This window comes from Lolium rigidum, chromosome 3, assembly GCF_022539505.1.
Source record: "Lolium rigidum isolate FL_2022 chromosome 3, APGP_CSIRO_Lrig_0.1, whole genome shotgun sequence".
Taxonomy (NCBI): Eukaryota; Viridiplantae; Streptophyta; class Magnoliopsida; order Poales; family Poaceae; genus Lolium; species Lolium rigidum.
This window is the reverse complement of record NC_061510.1, coordinates 97,341,883-97,357,266: the sequence shown is the minus strand read 5'-3', so window position 1 is coordinate 97,357,266 and position 15,384 is coordinate 97,341,883. Positions and strand designations below refer to the sequence as shown.

Sequence of the window (15,384 nt, the reverse complement as noted above, 5' to 3'; positions counted from 1 at the left end):
TGAGCGTTGGAGTCTTGGGTGGGCAACGCACGAGTAGAGGAGAGCCATCGGTGGAAGAGGATAAGGGATGGGGTGGGCCCCACCATGTGCTGCCCGGTTTCTTCCGTCCCGCATGGACGTGTGGAGTGCGGAGGAGGTGGGGGATCAGAACGCTGTTCCCCGGGGGAACGTCAGCGTTTTAGTTAAATCATACAAATCAGATACCGCCCGTAGGAAAATATCCAAGGGCTGTAAGTCATACTGGGCCGAATAAACAGACAACTTAGAATTGGCCCCTCTTCCCACATCGCAATTTACACTAACGCTGCTGACAAGTCCACGGCCCAGCAATGTCGCTGCCTTGCGGACTGAGACTTCGTCCTCGACACGGCATTGCTCTCAGAGAAAAAAAAAGAAGTATCGCCGCGCCGACCCCGACCGAATCTCACCGGCGGGCGGCAGCGATGGCCTCCAAACTCTGGCGTCCTCTCAGAGTCCTCTTCCTCCTACTCCTCCTGCCGCTGTCTGCCTCGTGTACGGCGGCCGAGGACGACGCTGCGGTGGCGAGGTCGTCTTTCCACATGGACGGCGACGTGGCCTGGGTGGTGCAGGTCAGTGACCTCCACATCAGCGCCTACCACCCGGACCGGGCCGACGACCTCGTGCGCCTCCTCGGCCCTGCCCTTCGCGCCATCCGCCCCCACCTCCTCATAGTCTCCGGCGACATCACCGGTACGCCCGCCCACTCCGCCTGCCTATCCCCTGAATTTTGAATCTGCGCTGTTGTGTAGTGTTACAACTTCTGTGATTGGTACTCCAGTATTCCGCTTGATGTAGTACGATTTCCTTAGTTCAGGCAATTGATATTTTGGTATTAATTCGCATTAGCTTTTATGAGGATAAATGACTATGAACCATAGAAAATCCCTGAACATACTGAATAAGTATACAAAACTGAATCGAGTATATTTGAACATCGTGAATTGGCCTAACGTCTAAAAATTTGTTATTCAGGATATGACTTCTATTACATGATCTTGAATTTGGAACAACTCTAGAGATGTCAGTAGTATAGCTGTTCAGAGAGAATGACTTGTTTCATCTTGACCATCTGTGTGAAGAATCTAGTACGGCATTAGTTAATGGACCTTTGATTCTCCACCCTCTAGTGGAACGTCCCATACCAGCATAGAACAAATCTTTCCTTGTTACAATAGAAAGAGATAAAGCCCCAGTCACTTCAGAACACAGAGGCCTCTGCCTACATTGTTGATTAAACTCAGTAGGATGATACAACTCAGACTTGGTAGTAACTCGAGTAGTGAAAATTTCAGTTGACATCGTATTGTTGACCTACTGGAAGTTTTTTCTCGGATGATTGCATTCCTCGTCTCTGGTTATAAGTGCACTTAACATACCAGCATATGCTACATGGTTACACATGGATATGTAGAGAGAATTCCTCGATAAGTGGTAACACTTATAAAGAGATGTTATGAAAAGATGTACACTTAATTGTTATTGACTGCTGATGTCGTTCATGTAATTTTTGAGCACAGTGTTGATTGTATTATAATATCCATTCTTTTCTTGGCCTGTTATAAGATGCAAAAAATAGAAGAAAGACTACCTCCAGACAAGATGAAGATGAATGGATTACATACAAGAAAACTATTGATGCAATTGTTGAAAAAGGTGGTATTGACAGGAGGAGAATATTTGATATAAGAGGCAATCATGATACATATGGAGTTCCCTATAGAGGAAGCAAATTGGACTTCTTTTCAACTTACAGTGTTAGCTCACAGCTTGACCGGTTAAGGACCATCAATAGCATATTGCTTCAGGTACGTTTCATAGCTGTGTCAGCTCTCCCTGTGATGCATCTTCAACTTTTCAAGATGGTTGTGCTTTATCTGATAATATTGTGGTATATCCTCCCTGCATATTCAACCTGTAACCTGCAACATATTTTCTGGCAGAGCTTCATTTTAACATTGTTGACTAGTAATGTGCTGTGGCCGCTTAGAGCTTCGAAGGTGATAGGGATCTGACACAGGAGGACGAGATCGTTCTCTGCGTCTAGGTGCCATTGCCGGCGACTAGATCTGGTAGCAGGAGATAGGGATCAAGAGAAATCAGAGGGACTGGGGAGAGCACATAGAAGATATGGTGTTATTGCTTGCCCTAAAACATACGGGATACACATCCTCTTATAGGAGGACTAGCTGCCAGGTAACCTGGTGGACCAAACTGACTCCAAGATCTGTAGTACACAAGTAGGACTCTTTTGACTCTCACGTTAATACGTTATCCTATTTTCCCTAATGCAGTAATTGAACTGGACTCTAATTATGGAAACTGCTATACTGCTAACGCCACAACATAATGCCACAGTGCAATAGATTGTGACAAATGACTATGCATTTGAGACCACGTTGTCTTGAGAAAATTTCTTTTTAACTGGTACAAGAATAAACTAATAGCCAAATGTTAATATCAATCTTGTGTGAACTGAATGTAGATTGAATAAATCAGCTTTGGCAACAGCAAAGAGAACTTGCAAACTAGTTCACGCATCAATATAAGTTATGGAATATGGCAATACATATAAAAGTACAATGTGGACTTGAGGAGTAGGAGTACAATAATGGGAGCCTTTTTGGGTACTATTGGCACAATGGTTACACAAAAAATGCATTAGTGTCATGTTGTGCAGCACTTTGAAATATGTTCATCAGCCTGTATGAACTAATTATAGTAGTTTAATCTCGAAGCTAGCTCTTATTCATCGCAAGAAGTCATAGTGATTGTGAAGAACCAAGTGAAACATGATCTTTTCACCTTATAATTTATTTCAACTACCTGTTATAAAGAACTCTAATCGGGTCACAACGATACTAGAGTGAAGTGTTCTTCTAGAATGGGACTAATTGTGCATGGCCATGATTACATATATATTTTTATTGTACTTACAGTTCGGGAGCTGAATTTTATCCTAAAAGGTATTATTGTAGGGAGATAGAAGTTATCTCTTCCTGGGAATAGATGATACAATGAGCGTTGGCATTCGTTATCCTTCTAATTTATTTGGCAATCCTACTGATAAGAGGATAGAAGCAGTTAATTCTGAACTACAATACTGGACCAGTCACTCAAATGTTCCGATTACAAAAGTTGTATTTGGACATTTCCCTATGTCATTCACTAGTTCATCTGAAGGAGGACAGCGGTACGAAAGTGTGTTCGCAAGACAGTCAATTTCAGCATACCTATGTGGCCATCTGCATGCAAAAATTAGTAAGCATCTCTGGAGATATCATCAAATGAAAACAGAAGAGCGCTCTTCAAGTTTTTGGGAATGGGAACTTGGAGACTGGAAAGAGTCCAGATTGATGAGGATTTTAGCAATAGATAGAGGCACGGTCTCTTTTGTTGACCACGAGTTAAAACAGCCAGTTGAAACTTCAATCTTAATCACATATCCAGCAGATTCAAGAAATATGAATATACTGGAATTGGAATCAAAGAAGGGATCACTGAGAAATGATATAAACGTACTTGTTTTCTCTGAAGAACTTATTCTCAATGTTAGTGCAAGAGTTTTTGATTCTCATAATGAGTTCAAGATAGTTGAAGACATGGCTCTGCAACATATTTCGAGCTCTTCTGTTTACAAACCATTGTTCCATGCCAAATGGAGTGCTGAAAATTACAGAAGTCCATATCCCACTCGCTACTGGTTGCAAGTGTTTGTGCTGGATTCTCATGGTAAGAAGACACTAAGTGAGCGAAGACCATTTTCAGTTGAGGGTAAGATGGCAATTCCATACCGCCCCTGGCTCAACCGTTTGATGTTTGAAGTTGAATGGGAAGCCATGTATAAAGTTCTTCTGTGGATTAATTTGGCCTTCACCCTTATTTTGCTGTTCATTCCCAAAATGTTGTACCACGTTTTTAAAAGGAGTTCATCATACCAAAGGTGGGCTTTGTCAGTTATAGCATCCCCTGTCCAGCAGAGAAACACTTGCTTTTGGTTGGTATGGTTTTTAATGGAGGGTTCAAGCAGTAAAATGCTCTGGTTTTCTTTAACCCTGTATGTATTTTGGATCTCTCAAATGCCATGGTTTTGGGGTCATGCAACATCTGAAAATGGAGAAATTGCTCAAATGTATTTATCTGGATGGAGCGTACCTTCTTCTGGTATGAGCTGGACGAACTACAACCCTGATGTGATGGTGATCACCCTGCCTTTCCTATACCTGGTGGTTGTCCCTGTAGTGGTCTTGGTGTATGGCTTGTTTGCAGAACGGTCTGCTGCTTATTTACGGCAGCACAGAACAAGAGCAGAAGGCAGAGTTAATCCATCTGATACGACCAGTGAGTCAGCAAGCTTTGTGCCAGGTTCTCCTGATCCAGGATCTTTAATGAAGTTATCTTACAAGAACAAGATCAAGTTCATGTTGAGGAAGTTTTGTGGTGGGTGGACAAGAAGGTTAATTCTGCTAGCATGCTTGATTACAGCTGCGATACATTTGAAGGTGCATTTCCCTTTCTCCAGCTTTCTAGGTTCTAACACCAAATTTTCACATCTTAGTGTTAATGTAGATTTTCTCTCTGTGCAGCTTTCTTCGATGCTAATGTCAGCCTATGGATCAACACCAGTGGTCTTGTCTCCTCCATTAACATGGTTGCCACTGTTACTATTAAGCGTTTCTGCCTACTGTACCATGGCCCCTGTAGATTACACCATAGAACCCAGAACTGTACATTCGTGAAGCACACTAATGTCTTTTGGTACTTTCTCCTGTTGTACATCAGAGCCCCATAGGGGTACACTTCTACCATCAAATATATTATGGAGTGGGTACACCAAAAATACCCAGGAGAACATGGGTCTAGTTAGACCTGATTTTCAAAGAATATCAAAAATCGTATTTCAAAGTTTCAGAATTTTTTTTTTGAGAGGAAAGGTACGATTCATTAAGAAACAAACCCAAATGCTAAAAAGTGCTTGGAGGCCACGTTGCTCGTCGCAGCCTCCACTTCCTGGCCGTTCGATCGGAAACCGTCCGGGCGATTAAATCCCATGTCCCGACCGTCTGGCACCTGGGGCCGACAGCGCACGTGGGCCCATCCCTTCGCTTTGGCCGTTCTCTCCCTCACGCCTTCATTTCGTTTTCGCGCAGACGCACGCAGCAGAGCTTCTCCATCACTTCTCCCCCCAAGTCCCGCTAGGGTTTCTCCGGCGGAGTGCTCGCCGGCGGCGTTGCATCTCGTGCGCGGACTGATCGAGCACCTTCCCGCCTTCTACTCCGCCGGCGGCCGGTCGACCTCGCGCTCCCTCGATTTTAGGGGCGGTGATGCGGCGATTTCCGGGTGAAGGGCGGGCGAATCGGCAGCGGCGACGGAGAGCGAGACGCGTGACGGCGGCGTCGCAGCACGTGCGCGACCTGATCTAGCGTCCTGCACTCCTTCTACTCCACCGGCGGCCGCTCGTGCTCGCGCTCCTCGGTTTTGGGCGCGGTGGTGCGGCGATTTGCGGGTGAAGGGCGAGCGATTCGGGAGCGGCGACGGAGATCGAGTCGGTGGCGTTGCTCTGCGGTGAGTAGCGAAGAGGCGGCGTTGCTCTGCGGTGAGTACAGGGTGGGAAGGCTTGCTGCTAGAGGCGAGGTCAGGCAGTTTCGCGGCGGATTTTGGGCTAGGAGGTAATCTATCACCGCATCTACCAATTTTGTGCACGATTCTTCTTCAATAGCGCACGATTTTGTAATGTACCTTTGCAATTTCATGGGGTTTTGTCTTGGATTCGTGTTGTGTGAGATATATATGTCGGTGACATAGGATGCTCTCCATGTATGAACATCTGGAGCACATGGATTTTGATCTATGTTGTGATTGATCTCGTCTCCATGCTTTTATTCGGTGCATGTGTGTCGAGGTAGTACTGCTTCTCATTTAGGATAGCATTAGCGACCAAGCTCGGATCAGAAGCGATTCACAGTCGATCTCAATGACCCACCACTTGAACTAATATGTATGGTTTTTGGACAGCCATTGGTGTTGCTTAACCGCTGGAAGACATTCTTTGTCACAAATTGCTTGTGCATATATTGGAATTCAATAACTCGCATGTCGTTTTAGTTACTGAATCTGAAATTTTAGTGTTAGAACTGCAGCCATCTTGTTAAGTTTGTCTACTGAATCTTATACTAAGTTGCTATCTGTCAGCATAGTCATCTCAAACAGAACCCATGAATTAGTTTTGCTTAAGTTGTATACTGCAATTGAATTAGTTTTGTTATTACACCTTTGCTTAAGTTTTGGATAGATGTTCCTGCTCATCCTTTTTTGTGTGTATAATTAGCTCTAATATACATGCTTATTTTGATATCTTACAAGTTGGTCACTGATTTTAATCAAGTTGCCTTTGTCAGTAGGCCTAAGTTGGGTATTGAAATGGGATTAAGTTTTGTTCCTCCAGTATGCTTAAGTTGTGTTTCATACCCTAGTTGGTTTTTTTTCATTTTCTTTTTTGAGCAAGATGTGCAAGTAGGCTGTATTGGATTACTTAAGTTGTTTTATCAATACGCCTAACTTGGTTACTGGGAGGGATTACTTAAGTTTGGTTCCACTAGCAGCTTTTTGAGCTGAGATGTACTGCCATGTTTTTTTGTGTATAAGTAGCTTTAATAACATGCTTAACTTGTTTTTTCTTTTACAAAGCTTGTTACTATCTACATACATAAGTTGCCTAGTGGTTATTATAAACTTGTTTTCATAAATATAGCTACATTTTTGCAGATATAATGAAGGATTTGACCAAGCGTTCTCGTTTGCGTTTACCACAAACTGCTGCCTGTCCACAAACTGCTCAGCAGGTAGTTTGTAATTTTTATTTGTTTTATTCATTTTCATTCCAATTTTTTTCTGTTAATTTCATTGTTTTTTTATTGAACTGACTTTTATATTTTTTCTCCAATCATCAGACTGCAGTTGGTAACAATGGTCAGAAAGAGCCGCGCCAAACTGAACCTGAAGTTGATACGGTTGTTGCACCAAAGCGTGCACCTAAACGGCGTCAGGCGGTGTGTTTTTATACTCTTACTATCTATTTGTAGCAAAACCTCCAGCAAAAATAATTATTAACTGGTTTTTTGTCCCCTATTTTTGGTTTATGTTTTTCCAGTTGGGTAGGAATCGCGCATCTCCTGCCAGGTTGTTCAAATTGAACGCTCTGCTTAATGATGCCCAGAGAAATCTTATTGAGCAATAGGGTTGGGGAGGCATGCTTAAGGTGATGGCTAAAGAAATGCCTGCTTCTTTGAGCATGTGGGTTCTTGGCTGTTTCGATCCTATCAGAAGTGAGCTCGCTATTCCAGGGAGAGGTAGCATACCAGTGAATGCTGATAGTTACACCAGGGTTTTTGGTTTGCGGAATGAGGGAAGATCAGTGTGTTATGAGATGACTACTGAAGCTATTGCATTCTTCAATGTCGAATATGGTATAGAGAGTGGATCAGCACCAGATTTTACTGATTGGTGCAGAATGATAAAGGACATGAATGGAGCTTCAGATATGAAGTTTCTCCGTGCTTACTTTGCTGGTGTAATCAGTTGCTTCATAAGTCCTTCAACCTCTGCCTCCATCAGTCCCAGGTGTTACCAGTGCCTACTCAATCTTGATGAGTTCAAGAGGACAAATTTTGCCCAATTTGCAATAGATCAAATAATCACAGAAGTCAAGAAGATGGGAGTCAAGAAGAAATCTGTTTGCTGTTGTTTGCATCATCTTGTGGTAATTTACTTCTTCATGTTTTTTCTTCCATTGGTCTGCTACAAACATACATTCTATTTTTTTTCTGTTCACCATCAGTGATTAACTTCTTCATTTTTTGCAGATATTATACCTGGATTCACTTGAGGTTGATGAGGACGTGCCATCTGAAGATGATTGCCCCATCCGTGCAGCAGCTTGGACTGACAAACTTATACAAGCTGTTATGCGCAAGGATACCAAAGTCAGCGGGGAGTTCGGCAAGCTTAAAGTAAGTGTCTGATTTTTTTATTAAACTTTTTTCCTGGCATTTTTTCATGATGAACCTATATTTTTTCAGCCATTCCTCACATATACTGACTAACACCTGTGGTTTCTCTTTTTGTTCTCGTACAATATAGCTCAAACAAGGTGTTGGTGCTAATATTAGAGACAGTCTCTTTGTTGGGATCACGGGTACTGAAGATTTTGTTTCCTCGAAGTTGCCACGGAGCTTCCCAATTCATGTATGAACTTTTTTTATACCTCAACATTTTGTACTGTAAAAAATGGATAAGTTGGCTGCTTATTTTAGTTAAGCTGGTTCAGTAAAAATGATTTAAGTTGGAAACTGCTATTTTCTGAATTTGTTAACCATTTTTGTTGACTTGTGCACTCATTCCAACTAAGTTGACACTAATGCTTACACTAAGTTGGCTACTGTTTTGATTTACACCTCATTTGGTGTCCACATGCCCCCAACTTCAAATTTGTGCACTCATTCCAACTAAGTTGACACTAAGGCTTACACTAAGTTGGCTACTGTTTGATTTACACCTCATTTGGTGTCCACATGCCCCCAACTTCAAATTTGTGCACTCATTCCAACTAAGTTGACACTAAGGCTTACACTAAGTTGGCTACTGTTTTGATTTACACCTCATTTGGTGTCCACATGCATATTTTTCCATGATTCTTTATCCCTTTTCTCAGTAATGCTCTTTTTTTGTACTTTTTTCAACTCACATTACTGAGTGCATATCTATCTATGTAAATGTGCAGAAAAAAAGGAAGATTGCGGTCATGATTGGGGAGCTATGCACCGATATTTCAAACAGGATAGGTTCATTTGTTGAACAGTGGGGGCAAATAGAGATTGATGAATCCAGTTCTTGGCATGGCCAGAACAGATTACGCAAAAGGCAGAGGAGAATTGGAAGTGATGAGGGTAGATGCGACGACGAGGATGATGAAGATGACGATGATTATAAAGGTGAATCTGAAGATGAGGATGACAGTGACGATGACAACATTGATGATGATGAGGATGAAGATGAAGACAACCATGGGAATGGAAACAATGATGGTGACAGAGCTTCAGAACCTGGGTCTGGCCTTGGTGGTGAGGATGAGGCAGCTAACAACAATGGCAGCCATCAGCACACAACGCCAAGAAGATCTGCTAGGTTGACACCCACCAAGAGAAATGAAGGGCCTGCAGGCAACTTAAGGAAGAGGTGCATGGATAACAACGGTGATTCCAATGCAGATCTGTCATTCCAGGGTTTGAATCTGTTGTCAAGTACTGCGGAGAAAGAACAGTCTGCAGGGATACATGCAGAGAAAGATAGTTGTACAAGAGGCGCATCCACAACACCAGGCCTGAGTCCATTCTCAGATTTGAGAGAGTATACTGCTGCAGGGGAGAAAAGTGGCATTGACATGAGAAACAGCGAGCCAACTGAGTTGTTTAATGTACAGGAAAAGAGGTGTGCCCGGAATACATTGATGGACAAGTTTAGCAGTGCATGTCAGTCTCCTACAAGCTCAGAACCGATAGATCAGTTTGCTAGGGATGATGCAATACAGAAGTTAACTCAAGAGTTCATAGGGTTGGGAAATTTGGAAAAAAAAGATGAAATAACAAGAAATATGACAGTGAAGAAAAAGGTTGTAGTGCACCGTGGTCGGCCGATAGATTTTGAGTTCAGTTCACGATTGCAGCCGAAACGAGCATAGCTCCATCATTCGCTCGATCTACAGCCTGAAGAACCAGTATTTGCACCTGTTGATGGACCAGGAATTGCTCAAAGAACAGCTTGCAACTCAATCCAAGTGTGCCTCCGAGTTCAGCTAACAAGCATCTTCCCGTCTGCAACAGGTGCTTCCCCCCGTGTTCCAAGGCCGTGGGGAGTACCTGAAACCAAAACATCAAATGCAATTCATGCACTCCACTCCAGCCCTGTGCCTGCACCTTCACCGCATTCAACTCAGTCAAGCGTTATGCATGGAACTTCACCACGTCTATCACACTCTGCATCTGGACTTGCAACTTCAACTGAATCATTTCAGAAATATTCTGAACAAAACAGCTTTTTCGTTCATCCAAATCAGAGTACTCGCGACACATCTTACCAAGAAGCAGCCAAAAGTTGGTCACCAATTACACCTACAAGTGGGCATATGAAGCAAGCCAATTTGTCTCAACAGGTTTCACCAGCTCCAACACGGCGGACATGTCCTCCACCCGCACCAAAGGAATTCAAATCATTACAAGCAGCCAGAAGATGACAAGAAAAAAGGCTTTGCAAGCAGCTTGCGATCCTCCTTCATTTGATCTTGGTTTTGATAGCCCAAAAAAGGACAGTCAAGAATCTTCAGCAGATATGTTAAATGATGACGACTATTGGACTGAAGATATGGAGAAAGAAGCTTACGCCCTTTGCGAACGTGTAGAGTTGGAGAAGCGTTTGAACAGTGCAAATGCTAATATCCAGGAGGGACCGATGCAAAATGATAGTGAATTGCAGACACCAGCAGGAGTGGGAATTGGTGATGCCGCTAACAAAGAAATTTCTGAAAGCAAATCAACATCTTCTTTTGCGCAAATGAAGCAACGAAGGCTCATCAAGCAAGCACTTTGCAAATTGTCGCCTTACTTGACTTATGTGGACAAAGCCTCTACACCTGTTCAGTTGAAGTAAAGGATTTGTACGCCGCAGCTATCGCACATGGTCGTCGATCAAAAAGGTGTCAAGAGGTGGACAAAAGGTAAGCCAACTTACATAAAGTTGTACTGTATAAAATAGATAAGTTTCATGATGATAGGCACTAAGTTGGTTTTAACATAATTGCTTTTTGAGCAACATATATAAGTTGGTTACTGGTTTAATCAAACTTGCCATTGTCAATAGGCCCAAGTTTGTTTTCTGAAATGAATAAATTTGTTTCCTCCAACATGCTTAAGTTATTTTTTTTTTCATACACAATGTGCAAGTTGGCTGCTATCAACACCCGGATTTTTAAGTCCAGATGCCTGTTATGCCATACATCGCAATCCCAGGAATATTGTTGTTGCGAGACATAACAGTTGAATATCATAAGTCATCATTCATTACATACCGTAGTCGTCTTACAAATAGAGATCACATGATCCATATTACACAAATAGTTGATCTAGGGATCAACATACACAAAGTTCATAGTTTCATAGCGGAAGCGTAAGTAGAAGGGACTCTTGAGTCCACAGGCCAACGTCTGACGTCGAAGATTCCCTAGTTGTCGTGGACATCCTGGTGGTCGTCATCTTGATAGTTCTGCTCCCCTTCATAGTCTGGCCATTTGAATAGCCAGGGACACAGCCGTGAGCACTTTGAAGTACTCGCAAACTAATACTAATGTAAGTGCTAACAATTCTAGTAAGGGGTGCTAAGCTCTAGTTTATTTTGCATAAAGCCAATTTTAGTTCACAAACATTTTTGTAAACAACTCTTCGAGTGCTAACTAACTCAAGTGGGAACATTAGTGTCATTCCCACAACTCTGTTGTGATTCGGAGCCAAAGTCACCTTTCAAGTTCAAATTCACCAGTCTCCCTTCACCATTCCTAGTTTTCAAAAAGTTCTGATGACGGAACAGTATGGCCTTTCCAACTGTCCATAACCGAGGACGCGGCTATTCGAATAGGTTTAACTCTGCAGAGGTTGTACACTTGTGCCACAACAATTGCAATAGCTCGTCGTGGGTAATCGGCCCTCGATTTATCGTACGCAAGCACGCGAACTACCAATCATAACCTTTCATTAACATACCCTAGTATAGGCACCTCTCCCCATGAGCTTGGCCTCCCAGTGAAGACAAACTGTCAGCCTGGGAACTGCACAGGGCTTGGGCCGGACATTCACCTCATTTCGCGTCATATCATCTCATTTCTTTTGTTGTAGAGGCAGCTTTCGGCATAACCCCGATGACGCTTGTTTAGAGGGAACCCATACTAAGACACACAAACTTCCGGTTAAGCCCTACCCAGATTCAGGTATTGTGGGGGTACTTGTAAAATTGGAATGGTATCGCATCCGAACCCAACCATCAGATTTTGTAAAGTTCACCAAGTCATTCACAGATCATATTCACCTTCAAAATCTTTCAATAGAATGACTCATCATTCCAAGGTTTTCAAAGTCATTTCGTTTCACAAGTTCCCAACTAAGGTATTCACCTTTAATTTAGCACTAGCATCTAAGCATGAGGGGTGCTAAGTACTTTGCTTTGCTTCTAGGCTAACCTTGATACTCTTGTACTAATCCAATACTAACCAAGTGAATCATGAATCAAAAAAAATACTTTGATAAAACCAAAGTAAATAAAGCTTGTAAAGTAAAACGGGGAAATAGGATCATAAGCATAAAGTAAATAGGATAATGCCTTGCTCCTAGTGAGCTTTGCACTTTGCAAGAGTATTATCTTGCATTGGGGTTAACTTGCAACATTATAGCTTGCAAAAGCCTAGCTTGCATTGGTAATAGCTTGCAAGAATATTAGCTTGCCTTGGTTGAAGTGGGGGTCCAAGTTCTCTTCTCCTTCCTTTTTGTAGAAGTCCTCCTCCTGGTAGTCTCCGGTACTAGCGTCTAAAATACGAATGCGGGGTACACAATCATCATACCAAACTTACATACTAAACTAAGCACACACATGAGGTACACAACTTAAACTAGCATCACACCTTACTATTAAGTTGGTGAATGTGTTTTTCTTATTCAAGAAAAATAATTTCCTCTCATACTAACTTAGGTGTTACTTTTAATTATTTAGAGAAATAATTTCCTCTCATTATCTTATTAAGATTTAATTTCTCTCATGACAATATATGACCTAGGTTGACCAAAGTCAACCTCTTCATACTCATCCTTTAAGAAAATGATTTAAATGAGGTTCCATACCTCATGCAATTTAATACTAACATGGTAGTGATTTAATGTCACCAAATACTCAATATGAGATTATATAGACCATGGTCACTACCTCATGTTGAATTACTTGAGACCAAGATTTAAATGAGAGGGAAACCTCTCATATGATTTAACACATAGTTGGAACTAGGTTAACAACTACCATTGAGGTGATTTAACATCATCAACAATTCATTGGCTATTCTAACCTTACTTGTATTTACACCAACTATTCTATTCACACAATTACTACAATTGGGGTGCATTGGTTGTGTTGCTTGAGGAAAATAATTTCCTCTCCTTACATATGTAAATGATAATTTCCATATGGTTCTTGAGAAATACTTTTCTCTCATTGAAATCTTCTTAAGATTTAATTTCTCAAACAATCATACATGAATCATGTTGACCCAAGTCAACCATTCATCATCATCATTTGAGAAATTGGTTTAAATGAGGTAGAGTACCTCATACCATTTAATAACACTACATATGATTTAAATCTCTAAGTAATTCATATAAATGAGTTTGGCCAGGGGTCCAAACTTCACATGAATTCATTTGAGACAAAGTTTAGATGAAGTATAGGACTTCATAAGAATTACTTAATAGTTTTGGACAATATCCACTCGTTAAACTAGCCATATTATCCACTACTTAAACTAGGGCATGATCATGCAAAGTGACCACACCATTTTCTTGCATAAACAATTAGTGTAAGTCAAAGGTGAGCTATTGGAGTTGGAATCAACTCAATATCTATCTTGGTTGATTTTTAAGAATTATTTGAATGTGCAAAAGTCCCTGACTTGTTCTTTTTGTCAGATTAATTCTACAAATAATTTTGAGATGGGACCAGTGGCATTTGATAGATAATTTCACTAGTTTTCCAACGGTATAAAATTCATAAATTTTGGTTCAGTAGATTTGAAACTATTGAATTTCAAAGTTTGTGCTGTATTGAAATTCATTTGGAATTAATTAAACTCGATTTGAATTAAGAGGGCCGGCGGGAAACTAGGTGGGCTGAAAGGTTTGAAACGCGGCACAGAGGAGTTGGGCCGGCCCAGCAGTGCATCCAGCGCAGTGGGCCAGCTGACAGGGGGACCCACCCGTCAGTGGGTTTTAAAACCCGAACCGGTACGCAGGCGTGCGCAGCGTTGGATTAAAAGAGAATCGGACGGTGCACGATCGTCACCTTCCGCGATGGTGAGCAAACCCTGGCGCGGCGAGAGGGGTCGACGGCGGCTGGTCGGAGGCCCGGCGAGGGTTGGCGATGCGGGCGATCGACGTTGGAGACGACGGCGAGTCGATGGAGGGTCGAGGGAGCGGCCGAGGTGGCTCGGAGCTTCTCCTCCGTCGAGCTACTACGGCGGCGGTCCCCGGTGAAATTGGAGCTACTCCGGCGGAATTGGGAAGGGGGAGGTGGTCGAGGAGATCAAGGATGAGGAGGGAAGGCGACTGGTGTGAATGAATTGGCCGCGGGTGTCCTCCTTTATAGCGACGCGAGGTGGCCGGAGGTCTGCGGCGAAGTCGGCAGGGTCGCGGCGTTTTCGGCGAGTAATGGGGGTAGGCGAGGGCGGCGCTAGGTAGGTGAGGTCGAGGCGGTGCTAGGAGGCTAGACGGCGAGGTGGGGGACGGTCTGGTGTGTGCGCGCGACGGCGAGGTCTGGCGGCACAGGTGCGGAGGAGGGGCGACGATGTCGGCGGCGGTGGTCCTCGCGCGAGTAATGGCGCGTGTCTGGCGGGCTCTGGTCGCGGCGGCGATGCTCAGGGTGCAGAGAGGGAGGGCAGGGGTGGCGCAGAACGTCGGGGCGACGGGTGGCCGTGGCGCGCGCCGGCAGACACGCTTCGGCGCGTCCATGCCGTTCCTGTCGCGCCAGGACGTCGCGGGCGTGTGCTGGCCTGGGCGTTGTGGTCCACCTTTCAACAAATGGAGGGCACCGGCGTGTTCAGGGGATCAAGGAGGGTCAGAGAGACACGATGGCTAGGGCTAGGGGTGAGAGAACTAGGGTTGGCAAGGGGTAGATGCTCCATGGTCGGCATAGCTTGACATGGCCAGGTTTGGCCCTCCCCTAGGGTTGCTATGCAGGGTTTAGGTGAGAGGGGGACAAGGGGACATGTAGGAGTCAAGGGTTTGAGTAGGGTTGGCTAACACTATTAGAAATAGTGATTTTGGGATTTGAGGTATATTTGGATTTCTAGTTTTTGTCCAATTTGAAAGGTGCATCAAAATTTGAAAATGGTGAGAGGGGTGGATTGGACTTGCTTCAGATGATCCACATCACACATTGGTGGTGGTGGAATTTAGAAATTCAAAGAATTGCAAAAGGTGACAAAGTGAGATTGTTGATCATAATAAAAAGTCTCAACTTTGCATGAGCATAGTTATTGGTCAAAGATGATTTTGGCATGGTGCTCTT

The 15,384-nt window shown here is 43.3% G+C and overlaps 1 protein-coding gene across 1 annotated transcript; it reads left to right on the top strand.

Moving 5' to 3' along the window:
• Positions 1-400: 400 nt before the first annotated feature.
• Positions 401-4,932, top strand: LOC124701988 (putative metallophosphoesterase At3g03305). The gene is made up of 4 exons (XM_047234086.1): positions 401-711; positions 1,585-1,826; positions 2,997-4,520; positions 4,605-4,932. The coding sequence occupies exons 1-4, from the start codon at positions 444-446 to the stop codon at positions 4,755-4,757; spliced, it is 2,187 nt and encodes a 728-aa protein (XP_047090042.1). The 5' UTR covers positions 401-443; the 3' UTR covers positions 4,758-4,932.
• Positions 4,933-15,384: the final 10,452 nt, after the last annotated feature.